General features: G+C 51.6%; 2 protein-coding genes across 5 annotated transcripts; one reads left to right on the top strand and one right to left on the bottom strand.

Annotated features, from left to right (window-relative positions):
- The first annotated feature begins 611 nt into the window (after positions 1-611).
- Positions 612-12,535, top strand: LOC133341375 (uncharacterized). Of its 3 annotated transcripts, none has more exons than XM_061549929.1 (5): positions 612-2,765; positions 3,586-3,655; positions 6,839-7,211; positions 7,688-7,954; positions 9,244-12,535. In XM_061549929.1, exons 3-5 carry the CDS (start codon positions 6,854-6,856, stop codon positions 11,379-11,381), a joined length of 2,763 nt encoding a protein of 920 aa, XP_061405913.1. In that variant the 5' UTR covers positions 612-2,765; positions 3,586-3,655; positions 6,839-6,853; the 3' UTR covers positions 11,382-12,535. The 3 variants fall into 3 exon arrangements, with proteins under 3 accessions (XP_061405913.1, XP_061405914.1, XP_061405915.1); XM_061549931.1 differs by lacking the exon at positions 612-2,765 and adding an exon at positions 2,780-2,934; XM_061549930.1 differs by lacking the exon at positions 3,586-3,655.
- Positions 12,536-17,739: 5,204 nt separating this feature from the next.
- LOC133341374 (SERTA domain-containing protein 2-like) lies at positions 17,740-27,133 on the bottom strand. 2 transcript variants are annotated; one of them, XM_061549927.1, is made up of 2 exons: positions 26,701-27,133; positions 17,740-22,047 (listed from the first exon to the last, which is right to left on the bottom strand). In XM_061549927.1, the coding sequence occupies exon 2, from the start codon at positions 21,952-21,954 to the stop codon at positions 20,917-20,919; it is 1,038 nt and encodes a 345-aa protein (XP_061405911.1). In that variant the 5' UTR covers positions 21,955-22,047; positions 26,701-27,133; the 3' UTR covers positions 17,740-20,916. The 2 variants fall into 2 exon arrangements, with proteins under 2 accessions (XP_061405911.1, XP_061405912.1); XM_061549928.1 differs by having other exon boundaries at positions 26,705-27,133.
- Positions 27,134-27,157: the final 24 nt, after the last annotated feature.

Genomic DNA, 27,157 nt, shown 5'->3' with positions numbered 1-27,157 from the left:
TTTGCCACCTCGACGAACAGTCACACATTATTGGAGTCCTAACTCAGCGGCCAAAAAAGCCGAGGTGGTGAAACCGACCCCTTTGGCAGGGGTCCAACTCTGCAGGGTGTGCGGAGCTGTTTTTACGCAATCGATTTTTGTTTTTCTCTCCACCCCCCTCCCATCAGCCGCACAGCGCGCGCGCGCGTTCGTGATTTCTGTCCCGTCCCTCGTCGTCATCAATTTTAGATTGGAGGTTGTCGCAGCCGTGATTTCAACAAAAAAGAGAATCACATTTTAACTTAAAAATATGAACGAGGATGAGCTCTCAATCGTCAATGATTATATTTATAATCATTTCCATTGCCGTGATCATCAGCCTCGAAATGAGTACCTGGTGCGATGTGAGAACATCGCCACTGGGGAGACAAAGGCGGCCGGGCGTGGTTGCTGGCCACTCACCCCCTCGTGTGCCACGTGCCGGCCTTCACCAGTCTGATCAGGCTATAAGGGGATCTTTGTATGTGTGTGTTACTGTGTTTGTGTGTACGTGTGTGTGTATGATATATGTGTGTGGTACGTGTTTATTTTTTTTAAGATTGGCGACGGCATATTTTCGCGTTACACTCACCCAGTGATAGTGCCGAGTAATCAAGCCACTGCTGGATAAAGGCCTCCCCACACGCGTCGGTCGTGAGACGTGTTTGACCATACTTCACCACGCTGGTCAATGCAGGTTGAAGGTCGTCACACAGTAAGGGTTCAGATACCACTCGCCACTCGCGTTATCGAACTCACTATCGCCGGGTTCAAAAGTGGAGTGCGCTAACCACTGCGCCACCACTCCACCCTGACCCTCGCATTCCCGACTGAAAAACATTTTGGATTTCTGGATTTTTTTTTTTTTTACAAATCGCTTTAGCAAGTCAAAGAGCCACACATCGCGTCTAATTTGTGTGGCCTTTTAGAAGCACGAGTTTATTGTTGTGTGTTTTCGTTGTGTGTGTGTCATTGTGTGCGCTCATGTGTGTGTGTCATTGTTGTGTGCTGAGTATGGGGGAGCGGTGGCGCAGCGGTTAACGCACTGCGCTAAGATTCCCAGTGACAGCCAATATCTAAACCGGTCCTGGGCTGCCCCTAGGTCGATTCAGCCTCAAATAAGTATCTGGTACGATGCGTAAACATCGCCAATCGGGAGACAAAGGTTTCAGTTGTATTTATTTGGTGTAGCCCTGTGAGCCATTCGGCTCTTGAATCGGGTGCAACCGCAACAAACAAAAAACTTAAACATGAAACAAAAACATGAACAAGAAAACATCTTAAAGTGCTCGCTAATAGCACTTGCCCGAAAGGTCTATGTAGGCTATATGGGTGGGGGGCAACTTTTACTTTGTTGCGTATGTGCACATCCCCACGTCTCTCTCTCTCCCCCTCTCGGTGGCATTTGACATTTTCCATTTAAATAAACGGGGAACAGGCCAAGTCTTGTTTATTCATTTCCACCATGTGCGTGTCTGTGTGTGTGTATGTGAGGCACCACCCTGTGTGCGTGTCTTTGTGTGTCTCTGTGTGTCTCTGTGTGTGAGAGGCTCCTAGATACTTGAAATATCTGGACACAGAATCCCATCATTGGTGAGCTCCTCCAGCAGAGGAGGCTTGCGTTGACTGGGTCACGTCGCCTGCATGCCCAGCCACCGCGTGTCCAAGCAGCTTCTGTTTGGCCGTATAGGGGAGGGGGTTGAACGACACGGGCTCGAGAAGAGATGGAGCTGATGCGGTACAGATGGATGTGAAGCTGAGTGGACTCGCCGTTGCGGTGTCAAGATCGGCCTCTGTGGAGGAGGCTCGTGAAGGACGCTGCTGCTGCTACTGGGCAGTTGGAGGAAATCGCCCTCCAGCAACAACGGAGGGCAGAGGAGCGACGCTCACAACAACGAGTGGTTCGCCGGGCGGATAAAACGCAGGAAGTTGGCACAGTAGCGGCCACAGGCCAGTTATCTCAGTCAGTCAACCCATGGCACATGGGTCTGTCCCGTGACCTCCTGCCAGCGGGCATTCGACACTTCACGTGGCCTAAACGTGCACATAGCCTGGCACGAGCGCCGTGGTGACGTCACAGCCACTTAGTGGCGAATGGCGGTTGTTGTGGGTCTCTCCTCGGTCAACTCAGCCTCAAATGAGTACCTGGTGCGGTGTGTAAAAAAATCGCCACTAGGGAGACAAAGGCGACCGGGCGTGGTGCTGGCCACCCACCCCCTCGTGTGCCACAGTCCCGGCCTTCATAGGTGCTCGCTAACAGCACTTGCCCCAACAGTCTGTTGAGGCTATATGGGGGATCTTTGTCTTTGTGTGTGCGTGGGTGTGTCTGTATAGTGGTGGGGAGCGGTGGTGTAGCGGTTAGCGCAATGCGCTATGAACCCGGCGGCCCGCTCACGGCCGACACCAGTGACGATTATCTGAACGGGTCCTGGGCCTCCCCTAGGCCGACTCAGCCTCAAATGAGTACCCGGTGCGGTGTGTAAACATCGCAACAAAGAGAGACGAAGGCGGCCGGGCGTGGTTGCTGGCCACCCGCCCCCTCGTGTGCCACAGTGCTGCTCGCTCACAGCACTTGCCCCATCAGTCTGTTCAGGCTTTACGGGGGATCTTTGTATTTGTGTGTGTCTGTGTGGTTGTGACGCACCAGCCCGTGTGTGTATCTCTGTGTATCTGAGAGCGAGAGGAGAGCGAGAGGAGAGGGAGGGAGAGAGATTTGATCTCGAGAAGAAAGCTGCACTCTGTTCGCGGTGAGAGCGCGAGATACGCGTGCACTCTCTCTCACATCTCTAAACTTTAAACACATTTACACACACATACACACACACATACACACACACAAAGACACATATCCCCCGTATGAACCTTAACAGGCTGTTGGGGCAAGTGCTGTCAAAGGCCGGCACGGCACACGAGAGGGTGGGTGGCCAGCACCACGCCCGCATACACACATTTACACACACACATTTACACACACATTTACACATCCACACACATTTACACACACACATTTACACACACACACAATAGTTTACGTGTTGTGGGGAGCGGTAATGTAGCGCTACGAACCTGGCTCACGGCCATCGACATCAGTGACGATTATATCTGAACCGGTGCTGGGCCCTCCCTTAGGTCGACTCGGCCTCAAATGTGTAAACATCGCCACTGGGGAGACAAAGGCGGCCGGGCGTGGCACTGACCACCCACCACCTCGTGTTCCACAGTGCCGACCTTGATATGTGCTCGCTAACAGCACTTGCCCCTAAAGTCTGTATAGGCTACACGGGGGATCATTATGTTTGTTTGTATAAATGCTCATGCCAACGAGCCTTTCACACTTCACGTGGCACTCGAATTGTGCACCTAGCCTGGCACATGCGCTTTGGCGAATGCCAAGCTGTCGTTCCCGAATGTCTGGTGTTCAAACGTTTGTATAAAAGTTATTCATTATATATCTGTACCGTACTGTATGTGTTTTTTTTAAACCACATATTTGTGGTTATGTGCCTGTCCCATATATGCGCATGTGCTGGTCGTTCGCTTCGTGGTCAACTCATCGGCACTGGGAAGACAAAGGCGGCCGGGCGTGGTCCTGGCCCACACGCCACCACGCTGTCGTGAGCAGTCTTGGCTTTCACAGGTGCTCGCTCATGGCACTTCATTCCCAGCACGCCTCTGTCTCTGTGCACACTGTGCTTTGTACGTGCTTCTGCATGTGTACGTATTCGTCATATATGCGTGTATGTATCTGAACTGGCCCTGGGCCTTCCCCTAGGTCGACTCAGCCTCAAATGAGTACCTGGTGCGGTGTGTAAATCACCACTGGGGAGACAAAGGCGGCCGGGCGTGGTGCTGGCCACCCACCCCCTCGTGCGCCGTGCCGGTCTTTATAGGTGCAACTCGCTAACGCACTTGCCCCAACGGTCTCTGAAGGCTACACGGGGGATGTTTGTCTTTGTGCACATACCTGTGCATGCAAACAACGCCTCAAGGTGCACCTCTCCTGGCACCAGCATCGTGGTGACGTCCCTGCCGCCTGGTGGACATCGACGGCTATTGAATGCACGCAACGCATTCGTGAGAGCGTGAGAATGCTGTGTCATGGGTGGAAAACCCCCGATTTTTCCAGCGGCAGGCATCGGGTTTTTTCTTTAATATAATTAAACCCGATTTCGGGGAATTGAAACCTGGTTTAATGAATACGAAACTCTGATCCAAGGCTTAGGCTGCTTCCTCCTCCATGCTGCTATCGTACTCGGGGGGGGGGGGGGCGTCGGGCACGGTGTAGTCGTAGAATGCGGCGGGCAGGTTGGTCTTGATGAACACGAGCTTCTCCTCCACAATCGTGGGCGCCAGTGAGTTCCTAAGCTTGGAATGGATGAAGCTCATCGTTGAGAAGTTGGCGAAGTGCGGTTCTGCAATTAGAACCAGTTAAACCGGATTTCTCCCAATCTCAGACGATCGGGTTTAATATAAAAAGACAATTTAACCCGATTGTAAAAAAACCCGACTGTGCCACCCTTGTGCTGTGTGCACTTGCCCCAATAGTCCGTTCAGGCGACTTTCCCAGGCGTGGGTATATCGTTGTCTTCTCTAGTTTCGCGTACGGGGTTTTCATTAAAATGACCACGCACCGCACGTGCATGTTTGCATCAACGCAGAGCTGTGCGTGCTGGAACGGTTTTAGCATTTGCCCATTCGATCTCTTGGCGCCACAGTTTCAGTTTTTAAATCCTTTATATTAAGTTCACTTGCTTGCTTGCGCGCTTACGACCGTGCAAATCTTTCGGTCGTTTTTAACCCACTTCCCGTGATCCAATCGAGCTGACATTTTGCACACAGACTCGTGCGTGACAATTTTTTTTCGTGAAATTTTTTTAAATTTTTTTACACTTTTTAGGAAAATGTTTTTATATTTAATTACCAATTGCTTAATGGTGGCAGGCAATCATCTGACCCATAGGCGGCAGCCATCTCAAGCCAGAGGACGAGAGGACTCTAGCCGCCACGCATATAAAGGATTTATAGTGAAAAACTTTTTTTTTTTACGGGTTAATTTTCATGTATTAGGTATAGCCCTGTGAGCCATTCGGCTCTTGAATCGGGTGCAACCGCAACCGCAAAAAACATGAACAAGAAAACACCTTAAGTTAGAACGAGGGTCAAGTTTGTTTTTTCCCTCTTCCCGCCTCTGTCCACCCGGCAGTATATAAATGGGCACACCACAGTGAGTCGATCGGCAGGTGTCTCGTGCGTGTTGGTGGAGTAAAGTGTGTCTTCCCAGATACGATGTCTGGCCCAGCGAGGAAGAGTAGGCCAAATATCCTCTACAATGTAGCTCTTGCCTATAACGTGTTGGGTCGGCCTCTGAATGTTACCATTATTTCTGATCCCAGTTACCTTCCTGAAACATTCGTGGTTACACACAGGGAGAAGATGCGAACGAGTCTCTAATTCAAGTGTGAACTACCTCCGTGGCCATAAGAAGTATAGCCGATGCAGCCATCATTCCATGAATGCGGGTTTTTAGTTCCCGTGTAAACACGTGGGTGACTTGGGCCTCCAGGTATGTTGCAAACATTTGCAGATCGGGTCCCACTCCGTTTTGATGATATCTGCAGTTGTTGTACGCCCCACGTGTCCCAGAAGCTTTCCCCATGTTCACACCCTGTGAAGGACAATTGATCCTCCTCCTCCTTCAGGTGTGACATCTGAAACGACCTCCTCTTCGTCGGCAACACAGTTTGAGATCCGCAGAAAAATCCTCCACCAATGTTATTATATATGCATTATGGTTCCATGTTCCTCTTAAAAGGCTGACATTTTGTGAGTTGCCAATCTACACTACGCCGATTTATTTATGTTTGCCGCTGGTTCCACGCGCCCACTGCTTGCGACGACATCGTCGATCGCAGCTTGTGTTTGTGTCCCCCGATTCTTTCAGTCTCATTTTTGTTTTCCCAACCTATTTTTTGTTTCTCTCACAGAATCACGTGTTTTCAAGCTTCACTTTTGCGCATCTCCGTTGATCGCTCCTCTTGCCCAACGAGCCCTTTGCGGCTCCAGGACAATTTGTCCTGTTCGTAGGGGTGTCCCCTGCAACTATTAATGTGCGATCCGTCGTTATGCCAGTTAATATATAAAGGCACATAAAGAAGGGCCAATACTAGAAACGTCGATGATTATATATTTGTTGGCTTAAGGCCACGGTGTTATGAAGGAATGTGTTGAGAGTTTGTGCTTGTGTATCACTGCCAACGCAACAGCAGGATCACCCAATAAGTTGTTAAACTACTCAATGCATTATTTTAAGTCAGGGGTGGGGAACCTTTTTTCCACCAAGGGCCATTTGGATATTTATAACATAATTCGCGGGCCATACAAAATTATCAACTTAAAAATTAGCCTGTTATATTTGGTCAAACATTTAATTAACTCACTCCTAATGCGATGGCTGGAACTGCTTCTCATTGGCGAGGCGTGTGATGTTAGCTGGTATTTATGATGTTGTTGCTACTCGCAACTGATTTTCCAGGTTTGCTCCGAGATTTATTGAATTTCGAGTCCCGCCTGCGGTTGCCTTGGCAGGGCCACACCAAATGATTTCGTGGGTCTCATGAGGCCCGCGGGCCGGACGTTCCCCACCCCTGGTTTACGTGGCGACATCCATTTAACAACATTGCTTCTCTTCTACGCATTCGAGTTGATCCGAAATCAGCGACCTCCTCTCGAGCATGTTGAAGCACCCGGCGTGAGGATCATCCATCGGTGGAAACCTCACCCGGTCACTCGACGCTGCCCACCAATCCTCTCTCGATTGCAGCCGTGCAGCCCAGCGATGTTCACAGCGGCCGGCGCTGCTGCCACGCTCGCGCTCACGCTGGTGCTGGCGTCTCGTCCGGCGCCATCATCGTCTTCGTCTCCGTCCAACTCCTCCTCCTCCTCCTCGTCTCCCTCCACCCCAGCTCGGCCCAACATTGTGCTCGTCGTCTGCGACTCTATGGACGGGCGGCTCGTGACGGCGCCGCGGTCGCCGGTGCCGCTGCCGTGGATTGCGCGCCTGGCGGCGGCCGGGGCGGCCTTCGCCACGGCGTACACCAACTCGCCCGTGTGCTGCCCGTCCCGCGCCGCCCTCTGGAGCGGACTTCACACCCACGTCACCGCCGCGTGGAACAACCACAAGTGTCTGCCGCCAGGTGCATGGGGGTGGGGGGGATGTCGCGTCGTTGGCCGTCAACGCGAAGCGGCCACGTGGCTCAGCGGTGGAGCGAGCGGTCGAGCGAGCGAGTGGTGGAGCGACCGGTGGAGAGAGTGGACAGGGGAGTGAGTGAGTGGTGGAGCGAGCGGTGGAGAGAGTGCGTGTTGGTGCGAATGATGGTGCGAGTGAGTGGTGGAGCGAGCGAGCGTTAGAGAGTGAGTGGTGGTGCGAGTGGTGGAGCGAGTGAGTGGTGGTGCGAGTGGTGGAGCGAGTGAGTGGTGGAGTGAGCGGCTCTTGCAAGTCGTACAGCTGCAGCTGCTGCTGCAGAGCTCCACCACGACCTGCAGTGCAGGGTGACAGGAGCAACGCGATGCGCACACCGTATCGCGAAACCCAACGTCAACACCGTATCTTGCACATTGCTGTCGTGTCACGGTAAACGATGTCGCGGCGGTGACCCCTGACCCGCGCCAGGCTACCCGACGTGGCTCGACCGCCTGCGTGCCGAGGCCGGCTACACCACGGCCGTGTTCGGCAAGACGGACTTCACGTCGGGCGGACACTCGCTGAGCAACCGCGTGGAGGCGTGGACGCGCGGCGTGCCGGGGCTGCTGCTGCGCCAGGAGCCGAGGCCCCGCGCGCAGCTCGTGGGGGGCGAGCGCACGCGGAGGGTGCAGCTCCGCGACTGGAACAACACGGACCGCGCGGTCCGCTGGATCCGCGACGTGGCGCCCGGGAAAGGTGGGCGCCAGCCCCCGCGTGGCGGGCCGTGGGGAATCACCTCGGGCATCCAGCTGGAGACGGTGATCGCCGAGAGTTAACGATGATGACGGTGACAGTCACACGGGTGGAAAAAACCCGATTTTTCCAGCGGCAGGCATCGGGTTTTTTCTTTATTACAATTAAACCCGATTTCGGGGAATTAAGACCTGGTTTAATGAATACGAAACTCTGATCCAAGGCTTAGGCTGCTTCCTCGTCGGTGCTGCTATTGTACTCGGGGCCGTCGGGCACGGGGTAGTCGTAGAATGCGGCGGGCAGGTTGGTCTTGATGAACACGAGCTTCTCCACAATCGTGGGCGCCAGTGAGTTCCTTAGCTTGGAATGTATGAAGCCCATCGTTGAGAAGTGCGGTTCTGCAATTAGAACCAATTAAACCGGATTTCTCCCATTCTCAGATGATCGGGTTTAATATAAAAATACAATTAAACCCGATTGTAAAAAACCCGACTGTGCCACCCTTGGACAGTCATCAACTCTCTCGGTTGTCCCGGGGGGAGATGATGGGGAGGGCTGGGGAACGGATTAAATAAAGACGTGGCTATAATGTGAGTTGGGGTTGAGCAAAATGTATTGTTTAAATGCGTGGCATTGGGGTGGAAATCTTAAGAACGTGGTCATTATTCGACACAACGATGCAGAGAACACGTTGCACACAGTATTTGGACGCACATTCTGCGCTAATCGCACTTTGTACGCTGTTGGATAATTGTGCACTGATTATACATCGTATGCTATATTTGAACAATGTACACTGGTAATACATTTTACACTTATGGTACATAGTACGCGAATTGTATACGACACACCATTTATTTACTGTACTCCAATTTAGATCGTACCATATTTGTATATTCTATGCTGGTTATATATAGTCCACCAATATTTCCAAACTCATAACATTTTGGAAACCGGTGACATTTCCTCCTCCTCCTCCACCTCCTCCTCCATCCCCCTCCCTCCTTCATCCCCTCCCACGCCTCTTCCTCCTCCATCCCCTCCACCACCCCCACCTCCTCCTCCTCCTCCACCTCCTCCATCCCCCTCCCTCCTTCATCCCTTCCCCCGCCTCCTCCATCCCCTCCACCACCCCCGCCTCCTCCTCCTCCACCTCCTCCTCCATCCCCCACCCTCCTTCATCCCCTCCCCCGCCTCCTCCTCCTCCACCTTCTCCTCCATCCCCCTCCCTCCTCCATCCCCTCTACCACCCCCGTCTCCTCCTCCTCCTCTACCTCCTCCACCATCCGCAGCTCCCTTCGCGCTCTACCTGGGCCTCAACCTGCCGCACCCGTACAAGACCCCGTCCGCCGGCCCCAACGCCGGCGCCTCCACCTTCCGCACGTCGCCATTCTGGCTGCGCCGCGTGCGCCGCGGCGCCGTCGTGGTGCCGCGCTGGCTGCCGCCCGACGAGACCCACCCCTCCGACGCGTACGCCACCTTCGTCAAGAACTGCTCGGGCCCCTTCGCCGACGACGAGGTCATCGCGGTGCGCGCCGCCTACTACGCCATGTGCGCCGAGACGGACGCCATGCTGGGTGCGGTGGTGCGCGCGCTGGGCGCCGCGGGCTTCCACCTGCATGGCGACACCTACGTGGCGTTCACGTGCGACCACGGCGAGCTGGCGCTGGAGCACCGGCAGTACTACAAGATGAGCATGTACGAGGGCAGCGCGCGCGTGCCGCTCGTCATCGCCGGGCCCAGGGTGCGGCCGCGGACGCAGCACCGTGGTGGCGATCGTGGTGGTCGCGGTGGTTGTGGTGACGGTAGTGTTGCTGGTGGTGGTGGCAATGACGGTGATGGTGAGCATGGTGGTGGTGATGGCGGCAGTGGTTTTAGCGGTAGTGCTGGTGGCAGTAGTGGCGATCGTGGCGGTGGCGGTGGCAGTAAAGGTGGTGGTCGTGGTGGTCGTGATGGTGGCGAAAGTACCGGTGGTGGTCGAGGTGGCACTTGCAGCTATGCTGGTGGTCAAGGTGCTGCTGGTGGTGGTCATGGTGGTGCTGGTGTTGGTGGTGCTGGTGTTGGTGGTGCTGGTGTTGGTGGTGTTGGTGGTGGTGGTGCTGGTGTTGGTGGTGCTGGTGTTGGTGGTGCTGGTGTTGGTGGTGTTGGTGTTGGTGGTGCTGATGTTGGTGGTGCTGGTGTTGGTGGTGCTGGTGTTGGTGGTGCTGGTGGTGCTGGTGTTGGTGGTGCTGGTGTTGGTGGTGTTGGTGTTGGTGGTGCTGGTGTTGGTGGTGCTGGTGTTGGTGGTGCTGGTGTTGGTGGTGCTGGTGTTGGTGGTGCTGGTGGTGGTGGTGCTGGTGTTGGTGGTGTTGGTGGTGGTGGTGCTGGTGTTGGTGGTGCTGGTGTTGGTGGTGCTGGTGTTGGTGGTGCTGGTGGTGGTGCTGGTGGTGGTGGTGCTGGTGTTGGTGGTGTTGGTGGTGGTGCTGGTGTTGGTGGTGCTGGTGTTGGTGTTGCTGGCAGTCGTGGCGGTGGTGAGTGGACGACGAGGTCAGTCCTCGAGCAGACGTTGGTGTCCCTCGTGGACATCTACCCGACCATGATGGATATAGCGGGGCTGCCCGTGGACCCGCGTCTCAATGGGACGTCTCTGCTCAAGCTGCTGGAGCGACGGGGACGCACGGCACGCGCACGGAAGGGCGGCGGTGACGGCGTTCGTGATAATGATGTCGGTGGCGTTTTTCATGACGGCGTCGGTGATAGAAATTTTCACGCACCTCAATCTCTTCAACGGCATCGAAATAATTACCACCGTCATCACCGCCATCACGCTGCCCAAAATACCATCACCGTCGGTAGTGAGCATGCCGCTGATGGCAACCAACAGCGACACCAAACTCAACATCGCCGTCGTCGTCCTCATCGTCGCCAGCACCGCATTCATAACGCAACCAACTGCAACCTTCAAAACGACGCCGATGAAAACGAGCAGGACGACGAGGCGACCTCCTCCACTCGCCGTGACCTCGTCAAACTGTCCCGCGGCCACCGCTGGGCGCTGAGCCAGTTCCACGGCAGCGACCTCAACGAGTCGGCGTATATGCTGCGCGTGTCGCGCTGGAAGCTCGTGGCCTACGGCGAGGGGCCCTCCTCTTCCGCGACGCGGCCGCAGCTCTTCGACCTCGTCGCCGACCCCGAGGAGCTGCTCGACCTGTCGGCGTCGCGACCCCACCTGACCTCTCGCCTCGAAGCGGCGCTCCGCTCGCTGATCGACTACCCGGCGGTGACGCGCACCGCGCGCCGCTACGACCGCGACGCCTTCCTCGAGTGGCGCGCCGCCGCCGGGCCGCGCTACCGTGAGGCCATCGCGGGCCTGCGCTGGTACCGCGACTGGGCCGAGGACCCGCGGGGAAACCTCGAGGCCATCGACGCCTGGCTCGAGCGAGGGGAGTGATCACCAGTGGGGGGGGGGGGGGGGGGGGGTGGCACGTGCCCCCCCAATGATGCGTTCGAAATCCCTAATTTCGATCGGATCATTGGGGTTTATTAGTAATAAATAGGCATTTTGCGACCCCCACTGCCACTGTGTAGCATATTATTACTTGCCAGGGACTCTATGAGATGACAATAGTCTGAGTCTATAATTGGCATTAAGTAACGGCAAAGCAGTTATAAGTGACTCAGAATTGTGCGCAGTTGCGTAGATAGTACACGACTTCCCTGAAGGCATCAACACCTTCAGCGAGCACGATGCCGATCACACCACGCGGTTCGAATTCGACCCTCGATCGATGGCTGCGCCATCGCCGCACACGCGTCGAATAAAAAGCAAGGGACAAGTCCTTACTTACTAACAACTCCTCTATCATTTTTCATTGCTGGAGGGGTTGCCTCCCGTACCTGAAAATCCTGGCTCCGCCATTGGCAGGGATGTCCGTCAGTCCGGTTCGGTGACCCGGGAAACGTCTTTTTCGCGCAACCCGGCACACCGCGTCCAGTATGCCTCCTCTCGCTACGGTTTGTGGGCTACTAATAATCACGCGCCACTTACCAGCGACCTGTAAAATATTTAGCGAGGGGTTTAAGCCGTGGAATTATTTCGCATGACTGTGGCTGCGGTACCAGTGCGGTGCTCTGGGAAACGCGGCTGGGACTCAACTACAGCGAGGAGATCACGGTCACCATCGGCTCCAAACCCTCCAACATCACCGTGAGCTTAAGTGGACTATGGTGAGGTGGACAACCGTAGATACGGCCCGAAATACTGTATGTACCGTGTGTTGAACTTCTTTCGCACCGTACGTACCCAACCGTGTTAATCGGAGGTGTGGGGGAAGGACAACAAACTCAACACAAATAGCAGTTCTAAAGAAATGAGTTTTAAATTTCAATTTTAAATTGCAGAGCTCCAGTGGCCTCATAGTATGGGAAGGAAGAGCGTTTCAGACGTCGTGTTCTATTATCCTCCTGCCTACAGATGAACGTGTCGACTGGTAGTTTGTGATCTGCGTGTTGACTTGTAGGTAGGCCTGTAAAGTGTGATGGTTTCTACCTTGAGTATTAATTTCTGTTTTAAATAAACCTTACTTTTAAAATATAATACGTTTTATAGAGTCCAATGGGGTGGGGGGGGGGTGTCACAAGACATCTGGACCACTCTGTCGATCAGTGGTTCTTAACCTGGGGGTGCGAGACGTGGGCAGATTTTATTTCGAAGATAAATCATCGAAACACAAAGTAAGCAGTAAGTAAGTACAACTACTTTGTTTAATCAAACCTTGTGTATTTATTAACATCGTAATTGTTTTTGTTACAATTGAGAACCAAAGGGGTGCAAGGCTTGCACTTAAGGGTTTCAGAACCACTGATGTAGATTGAGTCGAGGATTGTTGTAAGGTGGCATTGGCGGCGGTGACGTGGCCAAGCCGAAGCTCTTAGCAGAGCGGTTCGCTGTTTGATCCCCGGTGTGTGAACAACAGCACCTCCCATGAGCACGGTCGGCTACGTACGGTGCGAAAGAAGTTCAACGTACTCCTAATACATACATACATCCGTACATACTACCTGCCTTCCACCTCACCGCAGACGTTTCAAGACCCCGTGGCGTTATTAAAATAAATATGGGTTAGGCCAAATTAATTAGCAAAAATGTTGTACTGTATTTACCAAAAACTTAGCAGGACCCTCCTGAAAAGAGGGCTTGAGACTCGGCGACGCCTCTACGGGTCAATGGATGCACAGTACTGTACCAACAATGTCAATCCGTACGCAGGTGGAGAGAATGTGACGAGGACGTGGTGGATTGTGGATTGGGCTGTAGGCACGATTGTCCATCCTGCTTCCCTTCAACACCCCACCAAGTCACCCCCCCAACTGCTCGATGCCACCTTAATGAGGCCATAGAACAGACAGAAGTTCGTTGTCGTGGTGGTGGATGATGGTGGTGGTGGTTGATGGTGGTGGTTGATGATGGTGGTGGTTGATGGTGGTGGTGGTGGTGGTTGATGATGGTGGTGGTTGATGGTGGTGGTGGATGATGGTGGTGGTGGTTGATGGTGGTGGTGGTGGTTGATGATGGTGGTGGTTGATGGTGGTGGTGGGTGGTGGTGGGGGAGGTTGATGGTGGTGGTGGTTGATGGTGGTGGTGGTTGATGGTGGTTGATGATGGTGGTGGTGGTGGATGATGGTGGTGGTGGTTGATAGTGGTGGTGGTTGATGGTGGTGGTTGATGGTGGTGGTGGTTGGGAGTTCCAGGCTGATTAGCTGCAGTCTCCGAATTTTCTCGAGCGAGAGGCGGCTACTTTCGTCGTCGTTGTCTCTTGTTGTGACCCTCGTCAATGTCCTCGTGCCCAGGGTCATCGTCACCAGGATCATCGTCACCAGGGTCATCATCACCAGAATCATCACCAGAATCATCGTCACCAGGGTCATCATCACCAGAATCATCGTCACCAGGGTCATCGTCACCAGGATCATCCTGACCAGGATCGTCACCAGGATCTTCGTCACCAGGATCTTTGTTACCAGGATCACCGTCACCAGGATCACCGTCACCAGGATCATCGTCACCAAGATTTTCGTCACCAGGGTCCTCGTTACTGCCGCCGTCTGTGCGGGCCCAGACACCGTCCATCACTTACGTCAGTCCGTTGATTCGATGATTCGAACAGGTGACTGTTGAGTTGCTTCGTCAATGAGTGATTTACTGAGACAATCCTTATTTAATCAGGTGAATGCCAATAGTTGATCCATTGTCACGAATCAACAATGTGTATTCGGCTGTATACTTTGTATGTCTGGGTGTACTTGCACACGTAATGCCCCCCTCCCTCCCCTCGCCGTTTGCAAATCTACTGCTGGATGAAGACCCACACGGCTGGTTGGGGTTGTTTGAACTCCGCTACGCTGGTGTCAGCGCGGCTTGGTGAAGGTGTGCGCCCGGGATCGGTTGAGAGATCACTCACCCACTGATGTTGTTCGCCTTGGCCTGGGGAATCAAACTCAGGTCGTCAGCACGTAATAGGCATACATAAAAGTTACTATTTTTTTTTATTAGGTAAGGCCCACTGAGCTATACAGCTATTTTTCCGAAGCAACCTGGCCACAAATGATACCTCAACGAAGTGGCTTATCACGTGGAAATGTATAGCAGCTAAATATTCTAAATGCGTGTTGATTCTAAATGTGGAGGGAAAAACCGGAGGACCCAGAGAAAGAGCCACGCGACCACGGGCAGAACACGCAAACTCCAAATATACAGCAGCAGGCGTCAAGGTCGGGATCGCTACTCCACCCTCCTGGCGAGGGGAGTGAACATTTGGCCAACCAACACACTCCAGGGTCCTCCAATGAAAACGGACAAGGGTAGTCTCAATGAGCCCTCACCTGCTTATTCGAGATGTTAACACTCACGGGTGCGGTCGCTCTTTGTATCCTGTCCAATGGCTAATGTCGAACTAAACACAACCGGCTTTCCAGTTCTTCATCTTAATTTCAGCCGGAACAGTCCCCGAACGCTGTTCCGAGAATTGCATGGGTTGGACCAGATGACGCCAAAAGAGTTGTGCGCCTTTTGGCGTCATCTGGTCCAACCCATGTGAGACTAGGCTCTAAGGAAAGCTGTCTCGGGTGTGGACCAATCAACTTAAAGGACAGTGCATACATGATCAGAGTTGTGTTTTTTTTTGCATTATGACTGCAGGTATTGTGGTCAATGCAAACATGACTCCTCGTAAAAAAGGTGTCAGTTTTGTTGCCAGATTAAAGGGTAAAAAAACAATTATCAGGCCGGAAGCTGCTAAGCAAGTGAGACTGCGTACCTGGCCGGGTGGGAGTTCGTGCCCTGGTGTCTGTCACCGTGACTGGCATGTATTGTAGAAGTGCGTTTGTCGAGGTCTGTCCTTTCCCTAGGTCCACTCAACCTTAGTGATAGTGCATACACACTGTACATCGCACCCAAACAGTCAACAATGGACACCACATTTGTATGCCTTTAAATATTTCGAATTTTTTTATTAAATAAAAAGTACAACTGTGCACCAGTGGTAAAAAAGAAAATCAAACACGGCTTTAATAAAATAAAAAAAACACCCGGGTACTATTGCAAATGAACAATCAAAATTCGCCGGCCCAACATTCATCTCGAGTCATTTTTACATTCACAATCTTCATGGCTTTAAACTTTAAACATTACACGGATACGGTAACACGCAGTAGTAGTCGTAATAACATCATATTTTTTTGTCGAGAGAAAACTTCTTTTAAAAAGCAGGTCGGGATAATTCTTTTTTAAAGCCAGTTTCTGAGATTAGTTTTAAACCAACTTTATCAAAAAAGTATACTCTCCCAATTATCCTGGGCGATTGGGGGAATCGGGTAATTGGGAGGTGGGTATAGGGCTCGAATAAAAGTAAAATAAAATAAAAAGCGTCAAGCAAAGCGTATTCCTCCACAGTTGAAGACATCGAATGTGACGCGCAGTGTGTCACGTGGGCACAGTCTCTGACGAGATAGGAGGAGGATCTGATATTAAAACTCGCGCTCGTGCCAGAAGACAACAGCAAGGAGAACGTGCCACGGTTAATCCCGCACCGGGCAAAATCCGAGAGAACCAACTGTAATTTTGCAGATCCCTCCTGTAAACCTTTAAATTTTTAAGGAAACCAACCCGTGTAGTGTGCACGCAAATACACCCCCAATAACTTACAATTATAACCCAGGAATATTTAAAACATAATACCGTTCCTCCTGTAATCCGGAGAGTATGATCATTGCAACTATCAGACACAGGAGGTGTTAAGGTCGGCAAGGGTTGCTCTTTGCAAGGATGCGAGGCCTGCCTTGGCCTGTAAACATGTGATGAATTATGAACGTGTCTTTTTTAAATAGGTTCAAATAGGTCATTAAAAGGTTATTGTCTGAGTAAAGTGTCATAACAGATCATGTTTTCAGGAATCATCTGAAAAAAATTAAACTTCACAAATTTGTTTCGAACAAGAGATCCATGTGGGGCTACGTTGTCAGCAGAGAGCCGTGCATTAAAAAAACACGTGATTATTGTACTGTAGTAATAGGTTTTTACCCTTTCAACTGGTACAAAAACTGACACCTTTATACAAGGCATCATGTTTGCAATAACCACAACACAAGCAGTCAAAATGCAAACAAAAAGAAAAAACTCTGATAATGATATGCACTGTCCTTGAAGTTGATTTTTCCACACCCGAGATAGCTTTTCTTAGAGCCTCGTCTCCATTGGTGTTGGACGCCAAAAGGCGTCATATGGTCCAACACCAATAGTCCAACCCCAATGGAGACTAGGCTCTAATAAAAGCTGTCTCGGGTGTGGACCAATCAACTTCAAGGACAGTGCATATCATTATCAGAGTTGTTTCTTTTTGTTTGCATTTTGACTGCTTGTGTTGTGGTTATTGCAAACATGATGCCTTGTACAAAGGTGTCAGTTTTTGTACCAGTTGAAAGGGTAAAAACCTATTACTATATTTTGCCACTGGTAAAGGAGATGTCTCATAGTGTTGTACTGTACTTTGCTCCAACGTCTATCTCCCCCACCTTCACTAACCCACACTGGCCCCCGGGACTCGCACGACGTTGGCAGAAGGCTTCTCATCCAGCAGTGGATTGACAAAATGGCTGCACGTTTATGCCACTGTTTTTTTTGTTAGAAGTTACATCCTTGAATTCCATGATCCATAAGCAAGCAGGTCTCATCAAGATATCAAATCGGACCCAACGAGTCTCAACCATTAAAACGATCCCGAGCACAGCACTGGAAATTCCATAATGCTATGACGGGGGGCCCAATCACTCCGTAGGGTGACACCACTGCCAGGTTTGGGTACGACAGTTATTGGGTGTTTTGTGAGGGTAACATGTTTCGAGGGCATTTGGCGCCGTTGCAATTTTGGTCCTGGGCCACATACTAAACCATTTTTTTTTATTTTACCAGGTAAGGCCCACTGAGATAAATATTTCTTTTCAGAAGCGACCTGGCCACAAATGATAGCTCAGTGAAGTGGCTTATCACGTAGGAGTCAAATACTCTCAACGCATGCACCGTACCTCCTAATAATTAAACGGCGATAATAAGAACGATATTAACTATTGCTGGCCACGAACCAATAAACGGCCGCGACACACGCAAACATCTATATTGCAGGCCACAGTACCAAAATCACGTAATTTTTATAAAAAAATAGAAACATTCAAAACTGGTCGATCACTAATTTCCAACTAAACGCGCGATAAAAAACTATCCCCGATTAATTACGACGATTCAGTTTTTGTTGTTAAAAAAAGTCTTTAAAATGTGTCCTCAATTCCACACGACACAGGGTGATCCATTTATAGATAATAACTCAAAATGACAGCGTCGTTGTGGAGAACATTTAGTAAGATTGTTCTCCACAGCGAAGCTCAAGATTATTTCAAGTTATGGATTGCTTTAGAATTTTGCGTCGTACAGTGAGCCCCTTGCCTGTAAGATCTGGCTCACCAGCGTCACCACAAGCAAGCCCGACTCTGCTGCTGATGGGACAACTGTTTATCAAAACTGGCCCAGAGTTTGCCTATTTTTGTATCAATGCTGCCGAAATTATGCGCCCCCGGAAGGCTCTGTGCACACGTTTGTGAAAGAGACATTGTCCGCTTATTTTCAAATATAAAGACGCCTTACTGATTTACGATGATCACTTACTTCCTGCTTCTCAAGGGGCAATGTGAAAGTGATGGCTCGGTATCTTAGAGAGGGGGGGGGGGGTGGAGGTGTTACACAATTTATCAAGTGTGTTGAAACTGGTGAGACGCGAGTAGAGGCTTTTAAATAAAATTTAGCTTTATCTGGAATCTCCCCATATCTATAAATGGATCAACCTTTACATGCATACACACTACTAAATTATGTTCAGACATACACAATGCATTTTTGTTGGCTTTTAGAATACACATCTTAACATAGCTTCGAATGTAATACGTAAAAGGTAGTGGGCTAACAGATCCCATGAAAAGGGTATACACTTTTTCTAAATGTGTGATGGATGGCATTTTACTTAACACCTGTGAAACCATTGGGTTGACAGTAATCATCAACAAAATAATAATCCACTTAGGAGCCGCAAGAAGGGGCTATGGGACAGATTGGAAATTGAGCTGCATAAAGAACTGTCCATACCCCCAGTTATCTTCGCCCTGGCTCCCATTGATGGGTTCCATGCCAAATTTACTTCGAGGCGACAGTGGAGTGAAATTTCAGACTCCCGTTGACCCAAGATCTCCTCGCTGTGTCCTCTTCCCAACCGCCCCGTGTGAAACTATCATTATTGGGAACCAGAGGTGCAGCTTTCGAGTGTGCAGAAGGTGTAACTGGACCAGAAGCACCAAGCTCCGGCCTACGTAGTCAGGAGGTGGGGGGTGAGGGTGAGATATTGCAGGAGGCCCCACATTTCACTCTTTGCATGAATGGCCCATGGCAACCTGGCCACACCAAGGCCTGTTAGATAAACCATTATAATGGTAGATGACCTCATAGCTGCTCTCACCACGGCATTGGATTAGCAGCCAGAGGAATGTGGTGGCTTGGTCGCCATTTTAATTCAGTTCAGTTTTATACCAAAACGCAAAGCACGCATGGCGGGAACACTTGTTTTGCCGCGAGACCTGTAGATTAACTCCTACACATCGACAGGGAACCACATCTCTTAGCTGCAGTTAAACAGCTGCCAATAACCGAGTTATGACTGGGTTCTAAATTTGGAATTTTTGTTTTAATTAATGAAACATCAGGTAGGTAGACGACGCGCTGCGAGCTTACATTGACATGCCAATCACATTTACACAGTACATTTACATGCAAATGTCTCATTTTAACATCACTAGCCCCCCCCCCCCCCCCCACTTCGTTTATGACTCTGGGGCTACGCAAATCTCTAACCTTTACAAGCAGCCTGCATCAGCAGCTTACCTCCTCTTTCTTCCGCCTGACGACGATTGGTTGCGTTGCGATCGAAACGTCGTGATCTATTATTTTTTCTACCTACGTGACTTTACCGAAATAACCAAAGAGTATGGATTCCTGCAGTCATGAAAGCTTCAATTCAAGACAATTAAATTAATCGCTGTCGTGCTGATGTTTTTACCACCAACCACAAAAACTACTCGCCCCACTTCCCTTCCCCTTTGCGCTCCAGATCCACCCACAACCACGACTACATTCTTGGTCAGGACTATACAAATCTACTGGACATCAGTGAAAAAAGAGCCTTATCGCTCATCCGATTCCTCCGGTATAAATACATATTTTGATCAACATTCCGGCTGTTAAAGTCACTCTTCATCGGGCGGGGGGGGGGGGGTAAGTACGCCCCCCACCCACTCAGCCGGCGTGAACACGCACACGGGCAACGGTTCCAGGAAACTTTCAGTCGGGTGGCATTGGCACCCCTTGCAGTTCATTTGTCGAACCCGTGCAAGGACGATGAACACGGGTTACCATGTGTGCACGTCCGTGCGTGACCAGGGTTCAGGTTGGCGACCCAGAAAACATTTCGGTACCCTGGCACACCACACCCAGAATATATACCTACAGACACACGTCTGGCTACGGCTACTATTGCTAACCACGTGCCACCCCCGCTGGTTTAATCTAGTCCTCTGGAGGACCCCAGAAAAAAATTTCAGCAAAAGATGAATCCCTTGCCAACTGTGTGACCTAGGCGTGGAGCGATTCGCACTCCCACAAGCAGGTCCACAAGCAGGTCCGCAAGAAGGCGTGGAGCGATTCGCACTCCCACAGGTCCGCAAAGAATCTTTAAAATTCGGGGGCTACAATTCAACTCAATATTCGAGATTTTAGTGTAATATTCTTCGCATCGTTGTTATCGCGCTCGACTCCTCTACCTTTTCCCTGAAGGTAACATCGTGTATCGTGCACGCAAACAATAAAATCTGTTGAGACTGGCGTTTCTTTGACAGTCGAAATTAGCGTGCATTGCAGACGCACGCGGCAACGGGGAATATTTTCAGCGAGAGGGGGTTACAAGACAGCAATGCTGCCAACACTTCGGCCCAACAGCCCGGCTCGTGTCGGCTAAACCCTTGACAAGCCGGCCCCGAGTGCATTTGTCGTCAAGTTTGGGGTTTGTGTATTAAAACTCATTGTTGACATCACATGGCAATGGAGTAAGTTGTGCTGTTGCATGTTGGGTCAGGCTTCAGTTCCGTTGCTTGAGGTTCCATCATCTCGCGCCACCGTTTAAAAGTGTCTACCTACGTTTGCCTTTGTAGGTTTAAAATAACGACGTTTACGGTAACAAAACAATAAAATAAAAAAACGCATTTCAGGCGCGCGCACACAAACGTCTGCGTTTTCCGTCAATGGTTCGGGTTTCTCTTCTGCAAAAAGTACACCTTCCATATTTAATAAATAAGACGGAACTTATTGGGCCTGGGGGTCACAACTCCTGTGCCTGGTGTCATGACCCCACGAGCACCTCCATGATGTGTTCCAAATCGGAGAGCTCCGCTTTCCACTGTGATGCGGGCGTCCCCGACGCCTCGCTGCCACACGCCACCGGGAAGCACCGCAGCCACGGGTCTCCGCTTCCATCGCTTTCTCCGCCGCCGTAACCGCCCGCCAAGACCGGCGCTGCGCCGCCATCGCCGGTGCTGCCAGCGGCGCAGCTCGCGAGCACTCCCGGAGAGAAGAGGTCAAAGTCGTAGAGCGCCGTGTCGATCTCGGCAAAGATGTCGTCGAGCGTGTGCGAGAGGTCCATGGCGAGGTACGTGGGATCAGGGCCGCTGAGCCCGGCCGCCTGCAGCAGGGAATCTGTCAGCGACACCGTCGACAGCTCCGTGCCCTCGTCCCAGCTGCAACTTGGCTTCCAGAAGAGCTCTTCTGTAGGCCACGCGAAAGGTGCCGCCGCTTCTGCTGGCGCTGCAGCGGACGCAGCTGCCGCCGCCGCCGACGCGCCGCGCCGCGACTCTTCGCCACCGCTCCACGGCGCCGGTGACCGCACGGCTGCCGCGGCATCAATCTCGGCAGGCGCAGCCCTCGACGGAGTGTCGGGCACGAGCGGCCCGCGGGTCGCGAGGTCGATCGGCGGTGTCGTCACTCTCGCGTCGAGGAACTGCGCCGGCGTCGTCGTCGCCGTCGGCGCCGTCACGGCACAGCGGCGCCTCCGCCGTTTGGCACGCATGTCCTTCTTCAGCCGGTGCGTCATGTTGGCTACGAGCACCGAGCGCCGGAGGCAGGGCTCGCGGTGGGCGCGGTACGCGTTCATCTTGGCGATCGACAGGCACAGGGCGCCCTGCATCAGCTCCGAGTCCGGGGGGCGGTCCCCCCCACTGCCGCTGCCGCCCCCAAAGCGACACCGCTTCGGGGGGGGGCTCTCTTGCTCGGCCCAGTCCTCGCCCACCGTCCACCACTCCTCTTCCTCCTCCTCCATCGCCTCGGTGTTCTCCATCTCGTTGTCGTCGTTGTCGTCGTCGTCATCCGCTGCCGATGTCGTCATCGCCGCGGGGCCCGGGCCGCGATCGTCGCGGGTCCAGGAGTCCCCGGCGCGCTTGCGTTTGGCAAAGCGGCTCAGCAGCTTTGCCTCGATGGCCTGCGTGACAAGCAGCGGGGGCGGGGACAGGTGGACAGGCGATGAAGAGGCGGTCAGAGGGATGCCGGGGTCAGATTCAACGTCGCGATAGGCGTCTCGCCACCACGTCACAGTTTATCACAATAACGTGCCAAACGGTATTTAATCGCTCATGAAGGGACGACTCAGGTGCGAGGAGGAGCCACAGCGAGGCGGGTGAACCAGTGCCAAATCCCCCCCAAAGCTCTGCGGCTCACTATATATCAAGATGTCTTTAGCCTATGCATGAGCGTTTATACATGTTGGAGGAAACTGGAGCGGTCGCGCAAAACCCACGCGTGCCAGAGGGCAACACTGTGCCGCCGTCTCCTGGCGAGCCAGGGTATTGCACGTCCCCGACACCCACCTGGGGAGGGAGTTCCACAAAGAATCGTGCGAGCCACCGACCCTCACTAACTCCGCAGCGCTGCATTGCAGGCCACGTTGCGTAGCCACCTCCGTGGCGAAAGACAGAGCGGCGCGTGCGACTGCAGAAACACCGACCGCAGGGTGGTAGCGAACCTCCATAAACTTCCAACCATTCAACGGAGGCACGAAAGTAAATCCCCCCCCCCCCCACATCAGCCGAAGCCGTTTTCTGGCCGAGCTAATCTGGACGTAGCATTGTGGGTTGCCATTCATGCAGTCACTCGCAAGAAGACGACCGTGTCAAGGGGAGGATGTTGATTAAGAACAGTGCAAATGCTGCGATTCATAAACAAAAAACTCTCACGCCGATGATAAAGTGTAACAAATCGAAAGCGTAAAAACGATGCCAAGGGATGTTTGCCAATGATATGATAACGCTGTCACACGCTCAGACTAATGCGGTAAAACAAAACACAACCAGATGGCATAGATGAGCACAGAGCAATGAGACGATACAAACGAGACAGAGCGAATGAAAATACACAAATGAGACGCAACGCAGAGGCGACAACACAGAGATGCAACGCAGAGGAGACGCAACGCACACTTAACAACACCACAAAGGACACTACAAAAACACAATTGATGCCCGAATCGGCACCTTGAAATCAGGGTGGGAGGGGGGCACTCAGCAGGTAACCATCAACTCCCCCTCCTCTGTCAGTGCCCAAAAACTTCCCAGTGCTCTCAGCAGTCACCATGCGAGTTTTCCCCTCGGTATAGGGGAGATCCCCTTCACACAGGGATCTCCCCCCCCCTCCCCGCAGAGCTGGTCGGGGTGACCTCACCGCTACCGGCTGCCACAGGACACCCCCTTAAATTCCTTTTTGACCACGCGTGGGAAATTGGGCCGCGGGATTTCACTTTTCCCGATACGTCCGCGAAGAAAAGCTCTCGTCGCCGCAACGATTGTCGAACTCGGACCCTGTGTCCGTTGTCGAACCGCACAACAACGAATGCCAACACACACACACACACGGGTTGGTGGCTGTTTCACCGCAACCACGGAAATACAACTTACGTCCCCCATCAGCCTACGAGCTTTCCAAACAAATAGTTTTGCTTCAGCGGACGTGTGTGTTTATACGGGCAAAACCTGGGCAGGGTTTTTTTCGTGGTATGTCTCACCAGAAAGTATAAAACATAGGTTCCTTGGGTTTAAAGTAATATCGAAATAATGTTTGTTTAGTCCATCACCCTACGTGCCCTCTGAACCAAAGATTTCCACAGCAGCATTTGATTGAAGCAGTAAACACCGGGACTTTTTTTGACATTATGAGTCCCATCAGCAGACTTTTAAGACGCAAATGTTCTTGGGTTATAATAAGCTAATCTACAAGCACAAGCGCCTCCTGGATGAATGATTTACAGCTGAAATTGCAGTGAACTTCCTTGTTATTTTCAAAACGGGGTTTTCTCTCTGCAATACCGAGCAAATGTCAAGCCAAATATCCACCGTTGTAACAGACACAGATGGTGCAGACAGACAGACAGAGATATGAGCTTCAGTTACAGTCAGTTAACCCACTGAGCCCAGAATGTATATTGTTAAAGGTAGACGTGGGTTTAAATAGTCACAGCCAAATATTAAACCAGACTTAAAACAAATCCATATCATTACAATGAGAATTGTAGATTTTTCGCCCAGAGACTTTCACAGTACCCACAGACTGACCATAGCCTTATATACATAAGAATCCACATACTGAGAAAGACCCAGATACCCAGACTAGAAGATCTATGGAGACTTGCACATATATCCACACAAAGACACCCACTGACAAACAGATCCACACACTTACAAGAGACTCATACAGAGGCCAATATACAGGCCCCCGTAAAGAACTTACAGTGACCCATATGTAAACATTGCATTCCATAGACTTAACGCACGGCATAACGCAAGTAACATAACAATGGACAATAAACACAACATCAAACACCGAGCGTAACACAGAATGACACAAATAACAACACAGCATAACATACGCATACCTACACTATACACACTGCATCATGTACCCTAACATACAGCATACAACGCACACACACTTCACACAGCATACACAACACAAGTTACACCACACGTGCACAAGCAACACGCATACAGGCAAAGCATGAAACAGACATAACGCCCTTAGCAAACACACGTACACAACAAACACAGTACGAGCACACAGCACACAAGAGAATGCTCTACAACAGCACTGCAACGCACAGCATAACACACACACATCAAATGGCACAACACGTGTACAGCATAAACACACAGCACAACACACAACGTGCAATAACGAACAACACAGAAAACAATACACAAACTATTAAACAAATAGTATCACAGTAAAACGGATAGAAACAGCATAAACACACACACAGCACAGCAAGCCAGACACCCTTCTCTCGATTGGCGCGAGGGTTGACTTCACCATACTTCACCACGCCGGTCACGTTCAACAAAATAACCCTCGCGCATTGCGACCGGCGCGGTGAAGTATGGTCAAAGCAAGAGATAACCCCGTCCCCATCCGGCAGTGGATTGAAGGAAGGGCTGCTGCACACACGACACGTGTGACACGCACACGTACCCTTTGCAACAACAACAACAGCAGCAGCAACAACAACAACAACAGGGCCTGTCAATCAATCACGGGCGGTGGCGAATTTGACGACCCCCCCGCCTCCCCCTTGACAGTGGCCTCAATTGAGTTTTTTCAAAACAAAAGCCCGTGGTGGAACTCTCGCACACCTCCCCTCCCCACAGGCGACAACCTTCTAACTTTTCAGATGGGGGGGGCGGTAACAAAGGAGTTAAATCTTGACTTAAAGCTTTCGTGACTGCTGGAATTCATATTTGTTTGGTAATTTTTATTATTATTATTTTATTTCCTTTGAACCTATCTACGTGACTTTACCGAAAGATCCAAATAATATAAAATAAAGAGTTGCGCCCGGTTTTAGGATTCAATAAATATACCTGGAAACTTTGACCCCCACCCCCCCCCCACTGACCTCCAGCCCCGTGGGGTCCGAACGAGTCCCTTGATCGGCGGCGCCTCTCGCCCCCCCCCCCCTGTTCGGAGCCCCCCCTCCTCCTCCTCCTTAGGCAGCCCCCCAATGGAGTAGTACCCCCCCCTCAACACCAACACCACCGCCCCCCCCCTTCTCCATGGAGATCGTCACCCACTCATTCAGCCAGGAAAGTTTCCAAAGTTCCCCCCTTTTGAGTTGGCAAGCGGTCAAAAAAAGTCTCGATTATATTCTTGGTTCTTTTGGTAAAGTAACGTAGAAGGGAAATAAGAAAATAAATATAAATTACATATAAAATATTGTTTCATATTTATATTATTTTATTATTTCCTTCTACGTGACTTTACCGGATGAACCAAGAATATGAATCCCTGCAGTCACGAAAGCTTTAAATCAAAAGTCTCGAGTGCCTCGTTCGTCGTCTCGAGCACCGCAGGTCCCGTCAAGCACGATGATCACGATGTATATCGAGTCGCTGGCACATTTGAGTTCTCTTCGAGGCACTCGGTACCCGTGGGTTCCAAGTGTACCAGGCTCTAAAGAACGTTTAAGTCGAAAGTACATCTGATCCTCAATTACCTGTGAATCCACAAGTACCTATGAGTCTCAAGTACTTGAGTTCCATGGACCCATGAGTCCCAAGCACCTACACAAGTCCCAAGCGCCTACGAGACCCAGATCCCTATGAGTCTCAAGCACCTACGAGACCCAGGTTCCTATGAGTCTCATGTACTTGACCACCGTGTAACCCACAAGTCTCAAGTACCTACGAGACCCAGGTCCCTATGAGTCTCAAGCACTTACGAGACCCAGGTTCCTATGAGACTCAAGTACTTGAGCACCATGTAACCCACAAGTCTCAAGTACCTACGAGTTCCATGGACCGATGAGTCCCAAGTGTCTACGAGAGTCTGAAGTACCTATGAGTCTTAAGTACCTACGAGACCCAGGTCCCTAGGAGTCTTAAGCACCTACGAGTTCCATGTACCCATGAGTCTCGCTCAACCTCCGAGTCCCAGTAAACCTATGAATCCCAAGCACATCCGAGTCCCAGGTTCCTATGGTTCCTATGAGCCCCAAGCACCTCCGAGTCCTACCATGAACACTCTCACACACACGTGTGTGTCTGTGTGAGTGTTCATGGTGGTGTGTGTGTGTATCAAAGTCCCGGGTTACCTGCCTGTTCGCAGGTCTGTGCGGCAGCCGCGTTGGCGCCGGAGTCGTCGCTTCTGCTGAAGGAGCTCGGGCGAGCTTCACGCCAAGCCGGCGGGGATGGTGATGTGGTGGTGGTGGTGTGGTGGTGGTGGTGATGTGGTGGTGGTGTGGTGATGATGTGGTGTGGTGGTGGTGGTGATGTGGTGGTGGTGATGTGGTGGTGGTGTGGTGGTGATGTGGTGGTGGTGATGATGTGGTGTGGTGGTGATGTGGTGATGTGGTGGTGGTGGTGATGTGGTGGTGTTGGTGATGTGGTGGTGATGGTGGTGATGTGGTGGTGTTGGTGGTGATGTGGTGTTGGTGATGATGGTGGTGATGTGGTGGTGGTGATGATGATGGTGGGGGGGAATCCCGGGGCGACCGAGTGGCCAGTGACGTGCGTCCTCCCCGGTTGAACGCCCGGCCCCGAGTGGTCTCG

The sequence above is a fragment of the Lethenteron reissneri genome, chromosome 11 (assembly GCF_015708825.2).
Source record: "Lethenteron reissneri isolate LAM-NWPU_2019-01 chromosome 11, ASM1570882v1, whole genome shotgun sequence".
Lineage (NCBI taxonomy): Eukaryota > Metazoa > Chordata > Hyperoartia > Petromyzontiformes > Petromyzontidae > Lethenteron > Lethenteron reissneri.
The sequence above is the reverse complement of the archived record's forward strand: the minus strand, read 5'-3'. Positions and strand labels throughout refer to the sequence as shown.

What these genes read in the sequence shown, in the direction of transcription:
- LOC133341374 (XM_061549927.1), bottom strand. Translation starts at nt 21,954, where the DNA reads ATGACGACATCGGCAGCGGATGACGACGACGACAACGACGACAACGAG.
- LOC133341375 (XM_061549930.1), top strand. Translation starts at nt 6,854, where the DNA reads ATGTTCACAGCGGCCGGCGCTGCTGCCACGCTCGCGCTCACGCTGGTG. An exon ending in CCACAAGTGTCTGCCGCCAG is followed by an intron (nt 7,212 to 7,687) that starts GTGCATGGGGGT and finishes GACCCGCGCCAG; the next exon opens with GCTACCCGACGTGGCTCGAC. An exon ending in CGACGTGGCGCCCGGGAAAG is followed by an intron (nt 7,955 to 9,243) that starts GTGGGCGCCAGC and finishes CACCATCCGCAG; the next exon opens with CTCCCTTCGCGCTCTACCTG.